General features: G+C 34.4%; 1 protein-coding gene across 5 annotated transcripts in view; it reads left to right on the plus strand.

Moving 5' to 3' along the window:
• PPP2R5C (protein phosphatase 2 regulatory subunit B'gamma) overlaps nt 1-24,621 on the plus strand; it is an 82,545-nt gene extending 57,924 nt beyond the window's left edge. For 2 of the 5 annotated variants that reach the window (XR_008577250.1, XR_008577252.1), the window contains 12 exons: nt 1,166-1,276; nt 1,893-1,985; nt 2,082-2,212; nt 4,736-4,795; nt 7,778-7,886; nt 9,961-10,014; nt 12,703-12,873; nt 13,451-13,578; nt 15,108-15,209; nt 16,302-16,374; nt 16,607-16,735; nt 18,668-18,790. Coding sequence is in view for 2 of the 5 variants with exons in the window: in XM_054826284.1 (XP_054682259.1) it covers nt 1,166-1,276; nt 1,893-1,985; nt 2,082-2,212; nt 4,736-4,795; nt 7,778-7,886; nt 9,961-10,014; nt 12,703-12,873; nt 13,451-13,578; nt 15,108-15,209; nt 16,302-16,374; nt 18,668-18,784; nt 21,694-21,825 (1,281 nt within the window). In the remaining 3 variants the exon portion in view is untranslated. Of the gene's footprint in view, nt 1-1,165; nt 1,277-1,892; nt 1,986-2,081; nt 2,213-4,735; nt 4,796-7,777; nt 7,887-9,960; nt 10,015-12,702; nt 12,874-13,450; nt 13,579-15,018; nt 15,210-16,301; nt 16,375-16,606; nt 16,736-18,667; nt 18,791-21,693 lie in introns of those variants that run through there. The other 3 variants (XM_054826284.1, XM_054826285.1, XR_008577251.1) reach the window with 2 other exon arrangements.
• Nucleotides 24,622-25,399: the final 778 nt, after the last annotated feature.

Here is a 25,399-nt window from a genome sequence, read left to right on the forward strand (position 1 = left end):
AGAAGCCAGCTGGTATTGCTAGCTGTCATTACAGGTGAAGAATTTAGGATACTACAGAGTTATTAAATCTTTGTACCATTCTAGGTAAGGTTACTCTTGAGAATGTGTGCTAAATTTATTCCAAAAATCATGGAACTTTTTTTTCAGCTAACAAATGTGTTTTACTTTGTGATTATATGCATTGTATAAATTGATATAAATGTGATTATTTCTGATTATATATTTTTATTTTTAAAAAAGCTAGATGCTTGATCATATCACCAGAGTGATGAGGTGGTTTTTGCCTAGAATAGGACCTTGTAGAAAAGTTTTCTGTCCATATGACAGGGAATGAGGGGTTTTGTCTTTATTAGGGACTTTAAAACTCTCCTCATGTTCAAGAGTTTGTGAAGAGTATTGCTTTGGTTCAGACATATTATGAATGTGTGTCTAGACAAGCACTTGGAAACACAAAAATAATTTTCTCTGTATATATCAACAACTTGAAAAGCAATTCATCTTTGTAGTCTGCTCCACTTCCATGAAGATGCTAAACTGTTTTCAGATGTTTGAGAATTCAGATGAAGTGAAAGATTAAAGGATTAGGATGTGCATTTCTCCCTGCTCAATGCCCCCGCGGTGTCAGGTAGATGGACATGGTTTAATAGAAATACTGCTGAGAGGGAGGAATTTGGTTTTGAAGTGTTTCCACCTGTATATACCTATGGTGTGAAATGAAACTGATAATATTTTACAGAGAAAAGCTATTGTGGGTAATCTTTATTTTGCATCTCTGCTTCTGACTTCCACTTGTGCAGGTTGTTACAAGGCCTTGTAAAGTGTATATATAAAAAAATCTTTGTGTAAACATTTTATGTATGTTTGCTTGGGCTTTTAAAATGTGAGTGTACATGTAAAGACATAAGTGCAATGTCTTCGTAGGACACATCCTGACAGTAGGTTTGTGCTTTAAAGGGTACTGCATGGAAGAGCGTTCTCCAAGTTACAAATCTTTAAAGAAGAGTGAATGTACCTTGTTGTTTGAACTACTGGGTTATATAGTTTGTATTTTTGCAAATGTTAATTAAAATAGTTCATGTAAAGAATTCTCAGTCAAAACCATCTTTGAAGTCTTTTTTTGATCATTCACTTGTTTCAAAGTTCTTAAAGGCACATGTGATTTCAGTTTGCAGTTAATATGTTTCGAACGTTACCACCATCTTCCAATCCAACGGGAGCAGAATTTGATCCAGAGGAAGATGAACCAACCTTAGAAGCTGCATGGCCTCATCTACAGGTACTTAATGAAGACTAGGATGTCACAGTCTAACAGAATTTGGACATTAAAGTCGTCGTTTATGGACTCAAAGTTGTTTAGGTTATGTGTTTATCTCAATTACATTTCTCTGCAATATTTAAGACATATTTCTTGAATTTAAACGAACAATCTTTTTTGAAAAAAATCGCAGTATATTATAGGTTAAAGGCTCATTGTTTCTCGCAGTACAGATGTAACTGCTGTGATTTTAAATGAGCTTCCGTTTGTGACTATGAATGCTTTGATCTTACTCTGGCACAGCTCTGACTTTCAGAGGTGCCATGACAAACAGAGGAGAACAGAGAATTTTCAAAACATGTACTTCTGGGTATGATGAATATTAGATTACTGTATGTCATTTGAGTAAAGTCCAGTAATGGAGCTCAGCAGAATTTCAGTGTGGTTTAAAGAACCTTAAGTTCTTGTACTTTGTCAGGAGAGCAAGAGCAAAGCTTTTACTGTGTGGCATATAAATAAATAAAAACATAGTGCACCTCTGAGCATCTAATAAGTACTTTTGGTAACGTACTGCTTATAAAATGGTTCCTTGTTTAAAAGACTAATACTAATTTTTGTTGTTGGTTTCTTTTTTCAGCTCGTTTATGAATTTTTCTTAAGGTTTTTAGAATCTCCAGATTTTCAACCCAATATAGCTAAGAAATATATTGATCAGAAGTTTGTATTACAGGTGAGATAAAAAATGAATTTTTAACTTCAACTCTAAATTATTTTTACAATGCGTTAGATTCAAATAAAGCGCATCTCTTCTTTTCCCTCTTTGCAGCTTTTAGAGCTCTTTGACAGTGAAGATCCTCGTGAAAGAGATTTTCTTAAAACAACTCTTCACAGAATATATGGGAAATTCTTAGGCCTAAGAGCTTACATCCGGAAACAAATTAATAATATATTTTATAGGTATGTCAGTATCTTTGTATTATGGTGCATGTGATCAGGTATACAACTAAAAATACTCTGAGACACTGCTAGCAATTTTTTTAAATTTTTTAGTAAGTTTACACCAATATTGCTATAGGTAACAATAATTAGTACCAGTCTGGGAGATTTAATTTAGGGTAGGCTTGCACACAGCATAAATTTGGCAGCTGAAATTTGAATTAGTATGTGATTCAGTGGGTGGTTTGGTATCTTTATCTGTGAGGCTTTTTTTTCTTTTTGGGTACTAGTATTTGCATTACAGGAGTGCCTTAAAATGTAGTTCTTCATAATGCAAAAGTTGAGCTCAGATTGAGTGACTGAGAGATCTGGAATGTGCTTGAAGGAACATATTTACTGCCTTTTCTTTCCTCAGAACTGAGATGTAGCATCTAGGGCTGGTGAAATATTTGTTTAATTGCCATAGCATGAACTGTAGTGTTACCTATCTCTGCTACAAAAAAAAAACCCCACAAACAAACCAAACCCAACAACCTAAAGATGAAAAATTAATCAACTGTATTACCAAAGGTCTTTAGAAGCGTGTTTTTACTGCCATTATGTCAAGTGTGAATGCAAGATTATGGTGCCTTTTAGTTCTGGATACGCTTCTCTTTTCTACAAGTAATTATGTTGCGTATCACTTTTACACTTCTTCCATCATGCTTCCCTTTTTCTCTACTGCTGTTGTTTTCATCCTAAAATGCGTGTATGATGCTGGGCATCATTCCTCTTTAAGGAAATAGCACCAAATATGTGGCAGCTTTTTGCTATCTCATGAATGGCACCCAGCAGTACCAGTTGTAGAGGGAGCATATCTGCCCTGTGTATGGTAACAAGTAAGCCTTTACAAGAGAGACAGAGGGGTTACTTGAAAATAATTAGTAAGCCTTCACTGTCTTGCAGACTACTGCTCTTGGCTGGACGTACGAAGGAAAAAGTACAGGTGTCTCTTTCAAAGAAAGATGTAAATTTTTTTCCCCACACACAGAGTTTATTAAATTAATTCCAAAATGCATAATTTTGTAAAATATCTGAACCAGATGGTACAACAGCATCACAGTGCATTATAATGCACTTCCGAAGAGTGTTTTTATTTGCCACTTCTTGGACTATACTTACAAGGATAATGGAAGCAAAGTCTTCAAACACAGATAGTTCTGGTGCAAGGCTTTTGAAATGTTCTGGTCGTTAGATCAACTTTGTAATAGTATGTATAAACTTATGTTTTAAATCTGAAATGTATGTGGGAGATTATATAAATTTGCACTGTAGAGACTACCTTTATCAAGTTGGGGGAGGATTAAACAGAAAACCTCACTTAGTTGTATAATATTTAGGAGCTAGAAGTTGAAACATTTTGCATCCAAACTAGTGTTCCTGGATATGAACACCAGGGCAGAAAGTTGTTTCAACTTCTGTTTTGAATTGGTGGGTCGTGCATGATAAGCTCTTAAAGAATGTGTAGAATTTTTCAAAATATTTCCTTCTCTTATACTTTTTCTTGCAAATCGACAGTTTGTTACTGTGCTTTCCTGAGAAATGTGTCATCTTTATTTGTCTTTTAGTCACTGTCCAGATTTGCATCAATTCTGTCTCAATAGTGCATTGATATTTTTTCTCATGTAAATTATATATTTTTAAAGTTATTACATCTTTATGTTCCTGTTAATTCAGTCCAAAGCTTTTCACATAATTGTCTTTAGTTTTGCTTGGAATTGTTGTCCTGAATTGTATGGAAAGGGTCTTTAAGGAGGAAAAAACAGTCATATCAAATATTTTGGATTAAAAGCAGCTGTTAATATGTCAGTTTATGACAAATTTTAAAATAACTCCATTCATTAGAAAATATTTTATATTTCCTCATAGGTGTAAATTTTTTTTTTTTTGCAAAATACCTGAAGCTGTGCTTAGAACTTTCTAAATAAATTTACACTCAGGCAATTGGGAAGAAGGGTGGCAGGGTGATTGCCCAGTAAATTACAGTGCTCTGTCAAACAAAAATTCAGGAAAATTTTACTTCCTCTGTATATTAGAGGAATGTATTTCTGTATGCACAGAAGTCTGTAATGCCAAAGAGCTTTTTAGATCTATAAGTAGTAACTGTTTGAACACCTTGTGCTTGCGTGTGCTATAGAAGGTTGAGTCATGGCATTTGATTATGCCAGGTGCTCTTGTGTAGTTTTAATATTTAAAGCGTTGTTTGCTGTGTTCAGTTTTGCATTATTAAAGTGGTATAGAATATGAGTATTGGAAAAAGCTCAAGTGCATGCTGCTTTGTTAAATGTGGGAGAAAAGAGCAAGCAAGTGTGAAGGTTGAAAGTGGCTTGATGTGGTATTGATTTGTTTCCACAAAGTTTCTTTTCGACTATGTATTTCTGGGGTTTTTTTACTGAGTGACTAAAACCTGGGAGGTAAAGGATACCTGTAATGTTAGATGGGGATCTTGGTGTTAGATAGTATCTCTCTTCAACAGTAACCGAGTAAAACTTTTCATTTATTTAGGTTTATTTATGAAACAGAACATCACAATGGCATAGCAGAATTACTGGAAATACTGGGAAGGTAAGTTGTAGGTTTTGTTTAATTAAACTCACTTGGTCTTCAGAGTAGACTTGAAAAATCAAGTTGGGGATTGCAGATTGCTTTGAGACAAGATTAAAATAGCTTCGTATTGTCAGAGCTGTAATGAAGAGAATAAGTTTTGTGTAAGATTGCAGAAACACAGCAAAAACATGAGCCTTGTGGCAATGTTTTGGGATGTGATCTGGTTTTAAATCTTATTTTTTTTAAGTCTTATAGCTCAGAATCCTTGCAATTAATATTATTTGTAAAACAACTACAAATAACATATAATGAGTTGAAATTTATTCAAAAATTCTTCTAACATCACAAATGCACAGCAGGTAAACAAAGGAAGCGCAGGTTATGAAACTTCAGAAACCTTTTGTTAATCCCATTATTTTACAAACTTGGGTGATGCATCTCAAAGTGCTTGAAACTAAAGTTTTGTAACTTAAAGCGAATAGCCTTGTCAAAACTAGTGTGTTGGGTTTTTTTTAATCAACTGATTTCTCTAATCCATGTGCAAGCTTTTGGGTTGTTGGTTTGGGTTTTTTTAATATGTTAATACACTTTAAAACCTTTGTTATGTTTACTTTGTGGTGTTTCCATATATTTGCACATAAAAATTAACAGGTCAGTGAGAGCAAGTTGCTCAGGGTTGTGTCTGGTCAGGCTTTGGATATCTCCAAGGATGGAGCCCCCACAACCTCTCAGGTTACAGGTTCCCATGTTTGACCACGCTCACAATAAAACCGTTTTTTTTCTTACATTTGAATGAAATTTCCTGTGTTTCAGTTTGTGCTCATTGCCTCTTGCCCTTTCACTGGGCACCACTGAGAAGAGTCTGACTGTCTTCTTCACACCATCCCTCCGTGTATTTGTACACATGGATAAGATCCCCCGAGCCTTCTCTTCTCCACACTAAACAGCTTTCTCAGCCTTTCTTTGTATGTCAGATGCTCCAACCTCATCATTATCTTCGTGGCACTTTACTGGATTTCCTCTAGTATGCCCACATCTTTGTCTTAGGGAGCCCAGAACTGGACCCAGCACTCCAGATGTGTCTCACCAGGGCTGAGCAGAGGTGACGGATCACCTCCCTCATCCTGCTGGCAATGCTCTTCATAATGCAGCCCAGAATGTTGTTGAAATCAGAAAGATGTTTTAAAATTTTCTAGGTCTACATGTCTACCCAGAATAGTTCTTTAACTTTCAGTGAAATGTTCAATGATTAAAGGAGTTACCTGTCCATCATTACTTCAACATACTATAATCCAGTAATGCTCATCAGGATATACTGAAGACTGCGTAAAGCTTAAATGCTAATAATGTGGAGCTAAATCTTCAAAACTGTAACTTGTCACCAACCTTTTCATTCTTGGTTTTGTTAGGGTAGCCTTAAGTGTTAAAAATTTAAAAGTTAAGTTGTTTGGTTTAGTTTTTCCCAACCCCTCAGGCTTCCAAATCAAAATTTCTAGTAGCTAAATGAGGCTTCCAAGCTGTAACTTTTCTGTATTGGTTATTCTTCTAATCCGTTAAGGAGTTTTACGCAACTTGTTGTTGATATAGAGCTTCTTACAAGTAACAGTTTTTAGTTGAGTTCCTGGGTTTTGACTTGTCAGAAGTAAAGAGGAATTGAATTTCATGATGAAATACTGGATTTCATTCTTTTCCTTTGCTAAGTGCTATACAATACTGGACAAATGAACATTTCCAGTAGGAACTACTAATGTGGTTGTTTTTCCTGACAATCTCTTGACAGTATTGCAGAATTTCTTCACGCTCAATCACGGCCAAACTTGCCTTACAATTCTGCTCCTCTTTGTGGTTAACAACCCGTAAAACATCTTGGAAATACTTTTTTTTTAAATGAAGTTAATGTATATTTGTCAAGTATGTGGAGGTTGTGGCAAGAACACCATGGAAATGTTAATGTAGAAATGGGGTTTTGATATGCACTGAGAGAATTCAGGAAGAATAATCTCGTATGCTCAAAATAGTTGTGCAGTCATTACTAGTGAAAATTATTTTAAGCATGCACAACAAGAGTGAACAAGTGTTATTTAGTAAGCTTTAGTTCTGGTACATCATCCGATTTCCAAGATATGATAGGTATCTACCTTTGAATTTTTTAATGTGTTTGGTTTTTGATTTTTTGGGGTTTTTTTTGGGGGGGTGGGGGTGGTGTGTGTTTTGGTGGGTTGGTGGGGTTTTTTTTCCAGATAAGTTTGCAGGTTCCTTTTGCCTTGGTGCTTTCTGTCCTTGTTAATGAAGAAAAAAAAGCATTAGAATGAATAAAATAGGATTTAAAATAGTAAATGGGCAATAGGATTCTGAATGTTTTAACTGATGTTAATGCTAGCAAAGAGAATGAACACAAAGCAGTGTTCTAGTACCATGTTTTTAGGTAGGTAAAGATGCTATTGACCCAGTATTGAGCCACATCTGCACTCCCCTGTAACTGGGATGTTATGTGTTAAGCTGCTGTTTGGTTATATGCTAGGGTCTTGCAGAAATAGTAACATTTTAGTAGAAGTCATGTTTTGACTTGTCTGCTGTCCTGGATTGATCTCTTCAACATCCAGTCTCTGGTTCATTCTTTAATTCCGTGAAGAAGCTGGGAGAAATACATATTCAAAGCTTTGATGATAGTGAATAGTTCCTAGTGAAAGTTGGAATCTGAAGTGTAGATATAGTCATACACATTTCTTGGAAGGTGAATTTGGGACCTGTGAAAGACTTGGGTGAGGGATGGGCAGAGGTTGATTTGACTGTTCATTTATAATCCTTAGAGAACCGAATCAAAAATTAAATAGTGTCTGGTGCATGCTTAATTTGTAAATTTTTCTGTTGCATCATGTTCTCTAGGAGACTGCAAAAAAAAAAAAAGGCGCTGAAAACAAGGATTTTGGTATATCCTGTACAGTAGTGTAGATTTTATATAATTACTGATTTTCATCTTAAATTTACTTTCCCTGGCAGCATAATTAATGGATTTGCCTTACCATTAAAAGAAGAGCACAAAATATTCTTATTGAAGGTTTTGTTACCATTGCACAAAGTGAAATCACTCAGTGTCTACCATCCACAGGTAGGTTTTGTTTGGCACTCTTCATGCCAGTGTTAAAGTAAGTTTGCCAACACAGGTTGGGGGACTCTAGTTGTTCTGGTGTGGATTCTCTTCTAAGCTCCAACACTTCCCTGCTAATTGGCCTTGGAGAAATTATTTAATATATGTTCCTATAATGCTTCACTTGTTGAAGAAAAAAAAAAGTGTGTGTATATAAATAAATACCTTTTGTAGTGTTTATAGATGAAATGCACAAAGTAGTTGGTTAATGTGAGAGTTCTTGATATTTATCCATACAGAAATTTTTATCTTGTTCTTGTCTGTAATGTTTAGACATAAAAAATTGCAGGAAAGTATATTTTTAATGAATGTCATCTATACAGTTTTTTCTAAACTACATGCAGAATTTCAGCTGAGTTTGATTTCTTACAACTGTTGGTGTTTTGAAAGGAATTGGGCATTTACTGGGACATCATTATTTAATTAAATAGATCTTTTTAGAAGTACACAGAAAAAACAGGGGCATCTGAGTTGTATTGTGCTTTTAAACCAGCTGTATCTATACTGAGTTTAGTTCATTCAGAATTCCTAGAGGAGTGGGAAATCATACAAAGTTAGAGAAAAGACAGTAGTATTGTTGTACGCTGAAATTCTTGCTGAGAGAGGTTAACAGCTTTGTTTTTTTTAATTTGAAAGTTCTGCATTTTCTATGTAACTTCAAGTACTCTAAGTTTTAAGTACCATTTCTTCAAATAAAATTACTAACAACTTGTATTTTTGAGAACACCATTTATATAATTACAATTCTCTAGCAATTAGAGATGCTTATAAGCATTTGCTTTGGATCTTGCCTACTAGGGTTCACATCAGTTCCTGCTGAAGTAGTAAGCTAGAGTTGCTCCCATTTCAAAAGATTTTTTTTCCCCTTTTTTTTTCTCTAATGCTACAAACATAACCTGTTGGGATGTGGCCAGTCAGACCTTTCTTATAATTTCAACTAGTGTGGACATCTGTGATGGCCACCTTTTCTTCTACCTACCTGAGACTGGTCTTTATTCCCCTTAGTTTACAAACTAATTCTCCCAAACCTTCAGGCGATTTGCATTCCTCATTACTATCAGTAGAAAGAAGATAGTGACATAGGGATGCCTCTCTTACATGTCCTACTGAATGTAATGGGAAAATACTTTGAGTGAACTTAGTGTGTGGAACACCAGAGTAAAACCACAAAAATTCACATTGAAACGGTGACAGATATTCAGAAGCATTTGCTGCCAAATGCAGATATACATGAAGAAAGCTAATTTCTATATTCAAATTTGCTTTAGAATAGTGGGGAACAGTAGATGTAATAATCTTCATACATTCCTCAAATTACTTAGGGACAATGGGAGAGGGATTGGGCTCATCAGCTGAACTTCCATAAATGGAGAGACATTAGAAAATGGTTAAAACAGTTCATGAGATGTGCAGTGATTTTTTCCCATTTACTTTGGGACTATCGAGTGAAAGGGATGTAATAGTTCACTGTTTAGGGACAGATAGACAGTCTCGTTCTCAGAATTGATGTTGGTAAATAGTGTAAATCAGCCTCAGCTTGCATCAGCTTTACACTGGTATGCATAGTTATCGTTAGTTCTCATATATAGAAAATCTAAAGATTTACAACTGTTCAATGCATTTTAACTAACTTAAGTATTTTCTATTTCATAACCTATTAAATCAGCATGAGACACAAAAAGGTTAGTGAGTGAAAAGCACTTTAGAGAACAAGATTGTGTTTTTTTTAAATCCTATGTTTGAAAAGATTGTGTGCTGAAATGCAAAGTACTAGGTCTAAAAAGAAAATGTCAAATGATGTGTTTGTCTATATTATAACACGGAAAAAGGTGAGGACAGACTTGGGAAGGTTGAGAAAAATTGGTAATGTGTATTTACCCTTTTGTTTAAATTGTCTGCCAAATTTTTTTTTAAAATTACAGAAAAACTTGTGTCTTTATTTGAATTCAGTAGTGTTTTCCACTTACGCTAGTGATTTCAAACTGTGTTAGATTTCACAATGAGCATTAATAAAAATATTTTTCTTTTGCTGTAGCTGGCATACTGTGTAGTTCAATTTTTAGAAAAGGACAGCACGCTTACAGAACCAGTAAGTTTATCTTGCTATTGTTCTTGATTTTGGAATATTAATATCCCTTTTATCCGTAGACTGTTTAAGGAGGTTTTGGGAACAAAGTATTGATACGTAATTGTTTATATTAGGAAGAGTCAAATATTTAACTATTTTGATCTGTCAGATTCAGGTTTTCCAATAGGTTGTTTTATTTCATTTTGGATATTCCAAACAAATTAAGAGCATACCTCTTACAAACAGACCAGAGTTTACTCTGCTTATTTTGTTGTGCTGACTGGGTACGAGATGGCTGATCCAGAAGCAGTTTAGTCAGAAATTAGCTTGCCTGAACTGTTCTCTGTTAAGAAACTGATGTTATGATGGAACACAGATTTCTGGCACACGGATCTACCTACTGATGTAAGGCTTTTGAGTCAGATCCTGTTCATGTCTACCGAGTTTGGGCCATAGACAAAACCAGACTTTGATCTGGCTGCATGTAATTACATAGATGAATACTTTTAATCGTCCTCAATAGTATATAGTGTTTTGCCTCATTGCACCCAATATTGAGTAGGTAAGAACTAATATGTTTAATCACTAAGTAGTAATCAGTAAAATGATTGAGACTAACAGAAGTGCACATTATCAGATTATAACCCTTTCCATTGTAAAATGGAAACTGGGATTCTTGAAACAAATGCAGTGTGCAGCTGAACAAGAGCTCTCTTCTACTTGGAGCTTTTAATATTTGTTAAGATATCAAATCTCAGACATTCTGTCATTTCTGCTATATGAGATCTTGAAATCTTAGTTTTCTTCCAGACATCAGCTAGGATGTTACATGTTTCCTAGTACAAATCTTGAACTAAAACACATCCAAGTCTGTTTCCTGTTTTGATGCCAAATTAGTACATGATTACAACATTCTTTAAAATCTTAGCACATGCATCACCGAAGTACTAAGTTCCCCTTCAAAAATTCTGGTCATTACAAAATAAGACTCTTTGTTTCCCCTTGTAATTGTCATATGAGACTTTTAGACATCTTATTAAAAAAAATGCATAAATTTCCCAAGGCTTCATTGAGAACATAGTGTCTGCTTTCATGGTTAAATAATGCATACATGAAAGACGCACTGATTTCTCACTGAGTTATCTTGTCAGTGATGATGTTAAATATTGTTTATGGGTTTTAAATACAAAAAGCGAGATTTCTATAAAAATATGCTCCATTTCAGAAAACAAAAGACTGCTTTTTTACCTAAATGAAAAAAATTGTCTGAGAGAAAGACTAATGGATTGTTGCAACTTTTAAACTATTGAAAAAAAAACCCCAAACCCCACTTTATTTTAAAAATGTTTTTCAAGAAGTCTGTACTAGTTTGGGGCTTTTTTTGGTCCAGTTCTACATCTAGAACTAGACAGACACTATCATATTTTTGTTCTTTATGTATTTTTTAATCTTTTAACCACAAAACAAAAGCTTTTATAAACTTACACAGTTGAGATTGCATCTATTTCTCATCAAAAATACCTAAGTGTAAGATTGAGTGCTATGCCAGTCATTTTAAAATATTTAGCATGGTTTAAATATCCTTTAAAGGAAAATGTCTTCGTATTTGAATGTTGTTTGGCACCAAATTGCCACAGATGGAAAGCAGTTTTCATAGTTAAAAAAAAAATAAAATCTTACACTTTGATGTGAAAACTGGCATCTTTGGGGAAAAAATCATCATCGTTTCACAATAAAAACATTTGTGTCTACTTATATTTTCCTTAAATCAGAAATTGCTAACAGTATAAGAGTCATTATTCCTTCGATATAACTTTGTGGTTTTGAAGATTCTTAAATAAATTATGATGTAATTGATAACTCCACTAATAAATACAATGTATAAATATATTTAACTGCTAAATTAGTATCATTTTTCGGACTCAAATTCTTCTACTCATATATTCAATAGATGAGAGAGTTTGTTTTTCAATTAGACTTCGGAAACCTTTCCGACAGATGTATAGACCCTTTCTAAAGAGTTGTGAGCCAATTGGCAGATGACTTCCTTTTATGTCATGTTTTTATAGATCCCTTAGTTGTGTGTGTGTGCGTCCCCCTTTCTCCACGTATCTTTTGAGTGTTCATGGTTTGCTAGGCAAAAACTGCTTCAGCAAGCTGGGTAAATAATTTAATTATCAGAAAGAAAGTTAAGTCTGTGATTATAGTAATATAGTCAATTAAATAAAACTCAGTGTTTTAAAACTCAGAGCAGCATGCCCGGAGTATTTGGTCACCTGTCAATTTGGGTATTTATAGTAAATCTTTACTTAAAATATAATGATAGAACTTAATTTCTTGAACTTTGGAGTAGACTTCCAAGAAATTAGAAGCTGCTATCATTTAAGTGGCAGATAATTTTCCCCATAGTATAGTAACAAATTTGCACTTTGATCATGTTAAGTTAGATGTCAGGTTACTTCCTCTAATCTTTTGATGATTATTTTTGAACATGTCTTTTAAGTGTATGACTTTGTTTTCTGAAGAAGTGTTTTTAGACCTATTAACAGTTATTTCTGTGACACAGAACCATATTTGATCACTGCTGTCACATGGGACAAGAAATCTTAGTTTTGTTCTGTTTAAAATATCAGACTTCTTAATGAGATATAATTTAGTGCAAGGTAAAGTCAAATTGTCATGAAGATTGTGTTCGCTTTGTCTCTACAGGTTGTAATGGCACTGCTGAAATACTGGCCAAAGACTCACAGTCCAAAAGAAGTCATGTTTTTAAATGAACTAGAAGAAATTTTAGATGTTATTGAACCATCTGAATTTGTAAAAGTTATGGAGCCTCTTTTCAGACAGCTAGCCAAATGTGTGTCCAGTCCACACTTTCAGGTCTGTACTTACTGCATGTACAATAATATGAGGATTTTTATAAAGCAGACTTGTTAATGGTATTATTTACTGTTATTCACCATAATGAATTTTATTTGTTGAAGAACAAAAATAATCTTCAATTCTGTGTCAAATTTTAGGGATCCACATGTTAGCTTTATTGTTTCTTTTCAAGAGTGCAGTATGTGCATTCGTATTGGTGGATTCACTTCGGTGTTAAACTTAACATAAAAACTTAAAAGCTCACTGTTTTCAGAAATTACCTGAACCCTTTAAGTACATAATGTTTGCACTTCACTGCTTGTAATAGAGTTATACAAATACTCTTTTCTTTGGGAAAACATTTCTTTGCTTGAATTTCAGAGTTCATAGGTTATAGTTTGTTGTGTCCCTATCAAGGAAAAAAGCACTTTTTTCATATCTCTCTCCATCAGCTCCATGACTCCTATTTACATGAGAAGAATCCAAATCGAAATTGCAACTTTTCTTACCTTTCCCTTGTATTTGGCAAATGTTTCAATTATTTGCTCTGTAAGAGATTGTCTGAAGAAGTGTTCCTTTTTTCATGTTGTCTTAGGTTGCAGAGCGAGCATTATACTACTGGAATAATGAATATATTATGAGTTTAATTAGTGATAACGCAGCAAAGATTTTACCCATCATGTTTCCATCCTTGTACCGGAATTCAAAGACGCATTGGAACAAGTAAGAAACACTTGTACAAATAAAATTCTGCTGCTTTACTTTTCTCTAGTTTCAGGCTTAAAAGTGGTTCAACTCCTGGAGTTGCTGCTTTTAACAGTGTGGTGAGCTGTTTATTCATGACATGAAAGTTGCTAGATAATGAGAAGACTACTGTTGTCAAAATTTTTAGGAAATATTAAGAATTGAGGAAGATAGTTTTTCCTGTTTTCATTATACAAGAATCAATGTTTTAGTGCATCTAATCCATGACACATTTTTATTAATATGAAGCAAATTTGACATTAATCTGTAGTTCAGATACTTCTAAAGACTAACTTTGATTTCTGATCTCTAACATCTTTGCTGATTTGCATTTCTTCTGCATTCTAGTGGATTGTAGATTAGGTCATTTTTTCCTTTCCTTTTTTTTTTCCCTCTTGTTTATTGTTTTCTCTTCTTTCTCCATTGACTGTTTTCATTTTTTTCTCCACAATAACATAGTACTTACACATGAAAACAGTCCTGGTCAGCTCCTTTCTGCAGCTGTTCCAGTGCCTCTTTGTTTGAGCTGTTGTGCAACTACTGGGATGGTGAAATTATCACAGACTGCTGATGAGTTGGCCAAGAATGCGTTATCAATCTGCCACTAAACACAGGAAAAGAAATGGAAGACAAAGTGATGTTAAAGTGATTGGTTACTGTCACTGGATGTAAGCAGTAACAAATAATGTGCTCATTAATAAAATTCTGACTCAGCGATGCAACTGTACACAATAAATGTGGAGTGCCATGAGTGGGGTTTTTTCTGGCTTTCAAGGCCATGCATTTGTTTTATTCTGAGCAGAAGTTGTGCTACCCAGTACAGCTGCACTCTTACTTGTAGCTCACGTGTATGATACAAAGTAATCACTTAACTGATTGCTTTTGGGATTTAATGGTCAGGAATCAATCACAGACTGGAGCTGTAAATTACTTTGTAGAAGTGCTTCATAAAGCAGATTATTTTTGTTTAATTTTTCTGATGTTTTCCACTTCACTTTTCTAACACTTTTCTGAAGAGTCCTGGCATAATTGGGTTGAAATGAGTGCTGTTGCTGTGTGGCAGTTTTCAAAATGAATGGTGTCTTTTCTAGGCTCCTTTTAATCACTAACTTTTTTGTCGATTGCCAGCAACTTACTTATATCACAATCTTAAATGTCATCTTGCATTTTCTCTAATAACCCTAGTTTGATTAGTGTCAGCTACTAAATTTCAAAACTAGTCCTGTATAGTTAGTTACATGTAGCATTAAAAATGAAGTTCAAACATCAAAAGTGTAAGTGATGAGTAGCACTATAGAGTAAGAGAACTGCCTTCAAAGTTGGTAATTTTAGTACTTGTATTAGCCCTTTTGAGGGTAAACTGAAACTTCCACTGACTAGTTTTGTTTCCACTTATTCTGAAATGATGTAATTTTCCAGTTATGTAGGCTATTGGCTACTGTTGACCAGAAAAAATAGATTTCAAAGTTTAAAGTACTCTGAGTTTCAACCAGAAGTTTTACTTATAGGACAATACATGGCTTGATATACAATGCTCTGAAACTCTTCATGGAGATGAACCAAAAACTGTTCGATGACTGCACACAGCAATTTAAAGCAGAAAAACTGAAGTAAGTTTTCATGTCAGTGTGTCTGTTCTTGAATAATTTGTTCAGAGTGCTTTAGCTCTGAAACTACTGTGTCTTTAGTGGGAAGTTGCCCATTTGATTACAGTACAGCAGTCTCAAAATCAGCTTGGTGAAACTTCTTGTTATATATGAACTGTAAAATCTTCTTGAATAGGATGCTTTGTGTAGTATTGGACCTAATACTGCTGGGGGTCACCATCTTCCTAAAAATTTTTTTTTTGAGACACTGCTAATTGTGAAGCCCAGTGTAAAAGATCTGTTAGAGTTTACTTTACATCCTGTGTTTATTTTAGCATGTTTTATTTACCCAGTGTTATTTTCTTTCATGCTATCACTCAACTCTTCCCAAAACACTTTTTCCAGTGTTTTTCAGCATTGCTCACATATGTGAGCATATGTGCGTGTTTTTCTAAAAATTACCCAAAATAAAATTGTTACTCTGTTGTAATACAGGGTGTTCATACATTATTTGACTGAAGAATCCTGTTTAGTATATTCTTTCATAGGCCAGTGAACAGAGCAGGGGTTTGGAAGCTAGAATTTGGTATGGAATGTCCCTTTGGTCAGTTGGGGTCAGCTGTCCCGGCTGTGTCCCCTCCCAACTCCTTGTGCACCCCCAGCCTACTCGCTGGTGGGGTGGGGTGAGGAGCAGCAAAGGGCTTGGCTCTGTGTAAGCACTGCTCAGCAGTAACTAAAACATCCCTGTGTTACCAGCACTGTTTTCAGCACAAATCCAAACCACAGCCCCATACCAGCTACGGTGAAGAAAATGAACTCTGTCCCAGCCAAAAACAGGACAACTAGTATCAGCCAGTTTGTTGCTTTCATGAGAAAATACAAGGTTTTTTTTCCTTTTAATGTTGCTTTGTGATCATGGGGTATTGATATGATGCAAATTATCCTGTCAACAGTTAAGTGATACTTTGGGCAGTAGGCTGAAACAGGCATAGCTAAATAATTTATTCTGTTGAAATCTTTTAGTGAATTTCTTTATATTTAACAAAGTATACAAGTTGTGATGCAAGATTCACCAAACTTTTTTTGCCATTTTTGCTTCTAAATTTTTTTTTGCAGAGAGAAGCTAAAATTGAAGGAACGGGAAGAAGCATGGGTTAAAATAGAAAATCTAGCCAAATCAAATCCCCAGGTATTTAGAAAAGATTAACATGTTCATGTTTAAATACTTTAGTTTTGTTAAATATCAGTGGGGGAAACAGGTCTGATCATGGAAATAAAGCAATTTCACTAATTGTATTATGAAAGATATACAATAAAAATACTTTTAAAATTTGTAACCTTTCTCTTGTGCAAGTAATTATTTTTTTAAAAGGTATCTGAAAAGTATGATATGAAGTACTTTTTTCCTTTTCTTACAATAGGAGATATACTGTATTGCGGTTTGAAAAGTTATTGTGCAAAATTATGGAAAATATAGAGATGCCGTAATTGGTTTCTCTTGAAAAGCTGTTTGCAAACAATATATTACAAAAGAGATCTTTCTGCAAACTGTGAGTTATGACTGGTCAGTTTTCCTCTGTGTCAAATGGATTAAAGTAATATTGTACCTTCTTGTCTGCTGCATTTGTTCTCATACTTGCATTGGGCCGGTCTTCTGGTGAACCTGCACCTCAGGTTCTTACTAAAAGGAAAACATCTGTCAGGCATTACTTCATGTAACTGAACTTTTGGTAAAGAAACAAAGGTCCTCTAGGTTTTTCATTATATTTTGAAATTATGGGAGAAGGGGATGGTTTGGCTTGGGTTTTTTACCCCCTCTAATTTGCTTGGAGAATGCTGCCAGTTTTCCTTTCTCTCAATCATACTGACTGTTGCTATGGGGGAATCAAACTCAAACATTTCAATTACTCTGCAGCCAGAATTTTATTATACTGCAGCAAGAAACTTACTTGTACTGTATCTTTTCAACATTGTCTAGCTGAGATTAAAGTTGTGGAAGATGGAATAACGGTACTCTGTAAACAGAAGTGGGATACTGTATGATCTCAGCGCTATTTTAAAACAAAGTATGGGTTCATCTTTTTCCTAAGAAGGAGGAATTTCATAAATTTTTTTCCTCTCATGGCATTCCTCAAGGAACAATTACTAAACTGCTCAAATGAAATTTGTTAAAATTAAACAAAATACCAGTTGACAACAGATGAGTTAATAAAAAAAGAACCATTGATATGAAACCAGCAATTGACTTTCAGTGACAAAACATTCCTCTAATCAGACAAGCTATACAAAAGCCTTGCTTGAAGAGTACTTGATAGACATGGTCATTTGCTGTCACAAATGATGAACTATTGCACGTCTGGCTCGATAAAGGGATTGACTTCTAGTAGTAAAATTTAGAGTTCTACAGTGTAAATTTCCTTTTCTTCCCAAGTAATTTTTTGTAACTGTGTACATTTTCTGAAACAGGTTAACACAACCTGTATACAGCATGTTCTGCATAGTACGCTCGAAGAGAGCTAATAATTGGAAGCTATTTAAAATAAAAATTATTAATTTGAACAGAGTGCTCCACTGAATTGATGGAAGGATATCAATGCCTTTAGCAGTATATATAATGGATTTTTAAGGAATTTTTTCCTGGAACTTTAGTTGTCTGTTTACTGACAATTCTTGTTGTTCAGAGCTATTCCTAACTTTGCATGACACAAGAATACATTTTAAGACTTTAGATCACTATAGTTGTTACATCCTTGCTGACAGTTTTTTCCTATTTTGTCTCATCTGTGTTAAGTTATTGGTACACTCAGATACTAAAATATTTGAGGAAAATGGATGAAAAAGTGTGTGTGTTTCTAAATGAGTTGATTTCAAGACCACATACACCTTGTCTGAATTAAAATAGAATTTAAAATACTGAGATTGCTGTACAGTATTTAAAGCTTACTATACAAGTGTTTTTACAAGATTTTTTTATTCCCCAAAGACTTATGGCTGTTTTACTTTCTCAAGACAGAAAAATTTTTAATATTTTGTTTTGAAATTATTTAAAATGTGTATTAACCATATTTGGCCTTTTAACAGTGTATTTTCTCTTCCAACACAAAATTGCACCAGAAAGTAAAATCATTGTATTTTGGTTGCTACACTGTTCACAAATCACTAGACAATGTATTAATAAGGTTTCAGATAAATGATTGCCAAAGTAGACATTCAATACTGGCAAAATCTGAATATTTAAAAATTCAATCCCAGATGATCAAAGCATATCTTTTTTGTGTTCTGACTGTATCTTTCAACAGAACATTTCTGCCAAGTAGAAGTATTGGAGTTTCATTTTAAAATGTATTACTTGGTGCCTGGAAGCATAAGATACTGACGCTAATCTCAAATAACTAATCATATCATTCAAATGCTCAAATACACTCTTAGTATTTAGGTATTACTACTAAGAATTATTATTTTAACACTTTGCATTTTATTAGTACCCAACATACAGTGACACGAGTTTGCTGAACAGTCCTGTTGCAATGGAAACAGATGGGCCTTTAATTGAAGATTTGCAGATGCTGAAAAAGACAGTGAAAGAGGAGGCTTGTCAGGTAAAGCCAAGTGAAGATAACAAAGTACTCTAAATTATTAATTACTTTTTTAAGTGACTGTTAATCATAGGCATAAACTTGGGCTTTAGTTTCAGCCCTGTAACTATTTATCCTAGAGTAATAAACTTCATATTCTGTTCTCTAACAGTTTTGTTTTTACATAAGGCAAACTTGTATAAAATACAGATTCTAGTGATGACATGTTTGTTATTCAAGGCCTCCTTGGTGGCTAAAGCTACTATGTTTTGAGAAAATGTGTGCATTTGTCTTGCCCGCATATGGGTGGTCTTCCTTAGTCCGCCATCTGTCATGTTCCATTACCTACTGCAGGGCAAGGATGGACTTTCAAGGTCATTCCAATCTCTTCATCTGTAGTTAATGCTTCGTGATTGTCAAGTGTTTTTACTTTAAGTGGAACTGGAATACTGACATTCAAACTAGAGAATTAAACTTGGAGCTGATGGAAAATGGAGAGGTGCCAGGGGGCATTGCAGTATCACTAAGATGTCTGGTAGGAATATCAGTAATACGAATATCTCTAAATCCAGTAAAGTTTAAGACCAGAGAAATTATCTGGAGCTGAAAAACTGGTTGAGATTGAAGATAAAGTCTGTTAATTTGAATCAATGTGTCAAACAAGAAATTTAATAAAAATGAGCCTATGGTCAACCTAACCTCTTACATTATTTTCTTAAAATTCGTGTTGTTATACTGCAAGATTATATTTTAGTGTTTGTACTGTGGCATTTTGGATGAGTACCAATATCGAAAGAAGTGCTGGAATGCCTCCAAGACATGCTCAGTGATTTGCTGTTTTTTCAGACACCGCTGGATTGGAACCCTATGCATTATGTGTAAATCTCAGCTGAATTACATGCCTATCCAGGGCAATGAATGAGGGTGGCATTTCCTGGAATGGGAATGCTAGTTAGAGCTAGTCAGTGAGGAGCATTGGATTTAAAGTCTCTAAACCTCTGCCTTTCTTCAGACCTTGGATAGCTTAGCCAGGCCCACATGGTGGGGAGAGGGGCCTCCTTTCACTAGCTCCAGAGCCAAGAACCAGTTCTAGTGGAGAAAGGTATATACAAGGTTATTGAAAAAAATGAGTACTGCTTAACCTTAGATTTGTGTGGATGGTAGCGTCCATCTTTTACTATGCTATTTCCTAGTGCATAACCATTTCCTCAAGATTTATGAGACCTTGGTTCACTTTCCATCCTGGCCAGAGGAAATTAAAACTCATACCTCCTAAATCTGCATGCTCTAGCATTAGTTCTCAAAGAAAAGCAGCCAAGTTATGACTATATACTAGAAGTTGGGACAAAGTTCCCAGTCCCAGTTGCTCAAGTGTTTGGGGATTTGGGCCCGTATTATACCACATAAAATGCACAAACAGTAATGGCAACCCAAGCTAAAACCAAGGACTCTACCTAGGTCTTACCTTCTTTTCTGCAAAGAATTCAACTTCAAGAGCTATAATGTTGGGGCTATATGCAGCTTCACTGATAACATTCCAGCTGGAAAATGAGTGCATCACGTTCCTATGGATGAGCTTGATTTCCCTCCCCCAATTGTTAGAAGGAATGGGGATTGAGAGAGTGATGCTAATGGAAAAGAAACAAATTGTAAACTGAACAACATTCTGAAACTTGGGTTATAACTGTTCTAGCATTCTTTAGCCATCTCTCCATGTGCACATTTTCCTGATTTTGCATGCTCAGAGCAAGTAGTAAATGAGATGATTAGAAGGTTATAAGCCTGTTTTTCAAAGATAAAGATTCTGTCCTAGCAGAGCTAATAGAATGGTTTGAAACAGGAATTCTTATTATTAGAAAAACTTCCAGAAATCTATAAGAAGTATAAAGCTTGCAAGAGGATTGATAAGTCTTGGTCACCAGGCAGGAAAAGGATTAGGGAATTGCAGAAAGCAAGCTAGGTAGCATTCTTGCATCAGTCTTTCAGAGGACATTGGAAAGACAGTTATGTATTCCTTGCTAAGTACCATCAGAAATTGATGCTAAAACAAGAGGTATTACAGTTACCGGTTTAAAAAAAAAAAAGGCAAATCAAAAGGACAACTTAGTTTATTTTTTAAAATAAAACCTCAGAAGTGAGAATTATGTAGAGATCTACACAGTTTCAGGGAAAGTAAGGTTTATGCCAGAGGTTAGCAGGGTAGCAGAATGTCCATACTGAAGATATGATAGAATGGCTGAGGAAAGTAGACTAGGAATTTTTTTCTACAGCAGACTATGTGAGCGTTTTTAGTGAATACTCTTTGCTACGAGAAAATTTGACCACTGTGACTTACTAACTTTTTGAACATGCTGGTAAATCAATGGCTAAGTAAAAGCCAATCAGTTTTTATAAGGACTTTTTTATAGAATAACAAGAATAAACATCATTGATCTAACAGGCAAATTAGGGTAGGTGAGACAGACGTGGATATATAAAGACATCGTTATGTAGTTTCAAGATACTCTGATAGGAATACTGTCTGGTTCTGAGAGCGCCTCAGTAAGATAATTTTCAGCTGTGTGAATAGTGTAATAAGAAGCATGGAAAAAAATTAATTTCTTACATGTAGAGACATACAAAATGAAAAATAAGTGAGAAGGTAGATGATGGTTTTAAAGATGTTATCAAGTGATAATTGTGGTAGTAATGTCATGATTGCTAATAGCTTAGAATTTGTTAGTTGTTTCTAATTTTTCCTCTTAGAAAACAAATGGTTTTGAGACTTGAAACTGGATAGCTGGTGAGGTAAAGAGGAGAAAGTATAAACTTTTCCCCATGTGTTGGATGGGGTTTTTTCCCATAAGTGAACATACTGATGTGCAAGAAATATTTTTAAGGTAATTGTTTAGTAATTAATATTTTTAGCCAACTTTGTTCTGTTCTTATTTCAGGCACAGAAAGATCAGAAAAAAGATCGTCCTCTTGTGCGACGCAAGTCAGAACTGCCTCAGGATATCTATACCATGAAAGCCTTGGAATCACATTGCAGAGCTGATGAATTAATATCACATGATGGGCATTAAAATATTGCAGTGAAATATTATTTTGGAGGAAAAGTTGTTGGTTTTTTTTCTTCTGGACTCAGTTCTACAGTAGAACTTACTTGTTTGTGCCATACCAATCAGTTACACACAAAGTCAAAGCTTTCTTCAACCCAGTTCTGTAGGCAATAACTTAGAGTATGCAGCTCAAGATTAGTAGTTCAAACAATGGTAAATTACCCTATTCCATATGCAGAATATTGGGTTGACTATAATCAAGTGGACACAATTTCCTGGAGGTGTTATCATAGTACCAGCTAGCTGATAACATGCAGTTTTTATAGTCACATTTGAGAAAAGCATTCTATACACTCTTTCCGTCTAAAGGGAATGACCAATAGTTGGTACTAATGATAAATGTGTGTTTTCAAAAAGAAAATTATTTCAAATTTAAGTATTAAAGTTTTTCTAGGATTTTTCAACTTTACAGTTGTTTCCACATTATTGCTGTCTTGTAATATACCAGCAGTTTTGAAAATACACAGTTATTCTTTCGTATTATGAAACACGGCTTACAAACTGATAACCTTCATGACAATCCTCGATCGTCATTCCTTTCTAAGAATTCTGTAAATTTATTTCTCCTTTACTTAGGATAAAGATATATATCTATATATACCATGTCCTAATACTTTATGTATATTTAAAGCCATATTTTCCAGTCTTTATTGTATAATACGGCACCAGTATTCCGGATATGAACTGGTAGAATTTTTCCTAAAATGAAATTTTGTTTACTATGACTGGGAGTAAGACTGAATATAAAATTTCATTTTAAGTTTTTTCAAGTCAATAAAATACTCTTTCATTGTTTTCTCCCTTATCTGAGCTTTTAATACTCAGCATTTTTCTTGGGCTCTAGGAGTTCAATATTCTGTGGCAGATATTATGCGTGATTTCAGTTGCATCAGTTTTTATCTGAAAGATGAACATGACCTTTCAGGAAACACAATATCACAAGCTTATTAAACTAAGAAAAAGAACAGACCCTTGAATTCCATTCTGCTTCTTTTTAAATGAGTCTAAGAGCTGAGGAGATAGTGACCATAATTTTACAGTGAAAATATTTTTTTTGTTGTTGCTGTAAAGAGCACATGTGCTGCAAATACACCTCACAAGTGAACTGAAAATGCATCTGAGTTGCTGATGATCTTCAAATGCTGCTATATATTCCACAAGATTACTTGCATGTAATGAGCTTTTTGTTGTAGATGGAAAAGCACGGGAGGAAAATCTCTTTAAAAATATAGTGCTTTGTCTTCAATATTTGATTTCTCTCAGGGTGGCCAGTATTTTGACTTACTTATCCTGCTTACAAGCTGTTTGAAATGTGTTCTGCTATTCTAAATGGGTGATTAGTTTCTTTTGTCTCTGGCAGTAACATGATATAACTTAATGTTTAATGTCTTGATGCATAAAGAGATAAAAATGTGGCTTCTTTAAAAATAGTTTTGGTTTACTTTTTAAGGAAGTATAACATCTCCTGCATCCATTAAAAAAAAAAAATTGCTCAAAGCAGACCTTCATAGTAACCTTGTGCAGATGTAGTGCCTGCTGTTTGTTGGTTGCATTTAACATTCAGTTTCCAATATTTGTTATGTTGTCTATTGGAAGAAAATTGTGGGTGGTAAATATTGGCTTACAACTACTAAATTTAAAGACAAACCCAACCTTTAAGTGGAATGTCCACTGTGTCTGAAAACATTTCCTGTAAAACTTGAAAAAGAATATGCTTTACCATTAGGATAAACTATATTAAAACAGTTTAAAGATGCCTTCCCCTTTTGAGGGGAAAAGGGTGCTTTTTTTAATTGTGTAAAGCAATGTCTATGTATTTTGATATACCATTGTTTGAACTTCCATCTTTAGCTGGTAGATTATCAGTTACTTTTGATTTCAGTATGTTTGTGCAAGAGGTTGCTGAAAGGAATTACTCTTACGTTACCCAAGAGGAAAAAAAAAAAAAAACCACCTGTATATCAATGTTTGATTGATTGTGTGATGCTCAACGTATAAGAACATCTTTCACTGTCTATATTTTATTTCTGTTCTTTATTGAAGATAAACACTCACCAAAAAAAAAAGGAAATATTACGATATTTTTAAAGGCTTAAAAGTTTACCATACATTCATATTTGAAGTTTTGGGCCACTAAGCATTGGCTTAGGCAACATTCCAAAATCTGTCACCACTAATGGTTTAGCATGTTTATTATCAGTATTTATATACTACTTATCCTGTACTAAACCAGTCCAAAACTAATACATCCAAAATAAAAAAAAAGTAGAATTTTGGTGACTGTTGTTCTTCATAAAGTTCTGTGTCTGACACCTTCCCTCGTTTTCCAAAATTACACCTGTACATCAGGAATGTCAAAAGTAATATTACAAGTGTCTTTTTAGTGTGGCTTTAGTATGGCTTCATTTTAATATTGTACATACATTGTACCTTGTTTTATGGTAATAAGTAATAAAAATGTAGACTTCATATTTTGTACAGAATCGTCCTGTGTACAGAATAAAAAGTTCCTAGAAACAGCAAGAATAGGTAAGTGGCACAATTATTTTTCATTAGACAATATCTGTAACATTATGCGTTAGTGGAATGTTAAGTTCAAATGTACCTACATATTTTTTAACATTTTGTAATTCAATTTTTTTTGTTCTGGCATTGTTTCTGAAGAACTTCATACACCTGCCATTTAATATGCTTTTATCTAATTTTAAAACTTTAAAAAAAATGGTGTATTATATGGACAAATAAAGAACATGTGAATTTTACTTGCTCATCATGAAACTAAATTTAGCACAGGGTGTTTGGGGGTGTGTTCAGATTATCATATTTTGCAGAATCAGCTGTACAAATTAAAATAATTTCATAAATTTCACAAAAGCAAAAACTATGGAAAGACCATTAGTGAAAAAAGGGGAATAATCGATATTCAGTAGAAGAAGCAGACTTAACTTTTACAGCAACTATCAGTACTGAAAGGAATTTGATAAATCTCCAATCTACAAATACCATAGTATTTTCCCCTGGAACACTTCCATATTGACAGGCTTTAAGCAAAGTAGCCATAAAATTGGGGGTTATCATGTGGTAGATGATACGTGGTGAGGTGGCAAGGATGCGGGAACAAACTGAACTCCAGTAGGAATTGTCTTCCTTCTGGAATCCATAAAAGTCTTCAAAAGAACTAAGGAAATTACATAAAGCTGACTTTCAGTAAGTGGTGGGCTTGGGGGGAGTGTAAGCCTGGATTGATATCTGACTAATAACATGAGTTATAAATGAAGCCTTTGCATGCTGAAAGAGAGTTTTCTGCATGAGTTCAGAAATGAACTCGCCATGTGCACTCCCAAGGTTAATCAGTCAAAAACTAGGTAGTGAAACAACTGAGGATTCAGTCATTCAGTTTACAAAGTTGGGGTCAAATACCTCTCAAAATGCAGTATTTTAAAATACAGTAGTAATGTGGGATTTTTTCTATATAAATATCTTAATGAGTTGCAAGCATGTTCAGGAAGTGAACTTCAGTCCTTTCTCTTGACTAACT

The sequence above is a fragment of the Grus americana genome, chromosome 5 (genome assembly GCF_028858705.1).
Source record: "Grus americana isolate bGruAme1 chromosome 5, bGruAme1.mat, whole genome shotgun sequence".
In the NCBI taxonomy this organism is placed as follows: domain Eukaryota; kingdom Metazoa; phylum Chordata; class Aves; order Gruiformes; family Gruidae; genus Grus; species Grus americana.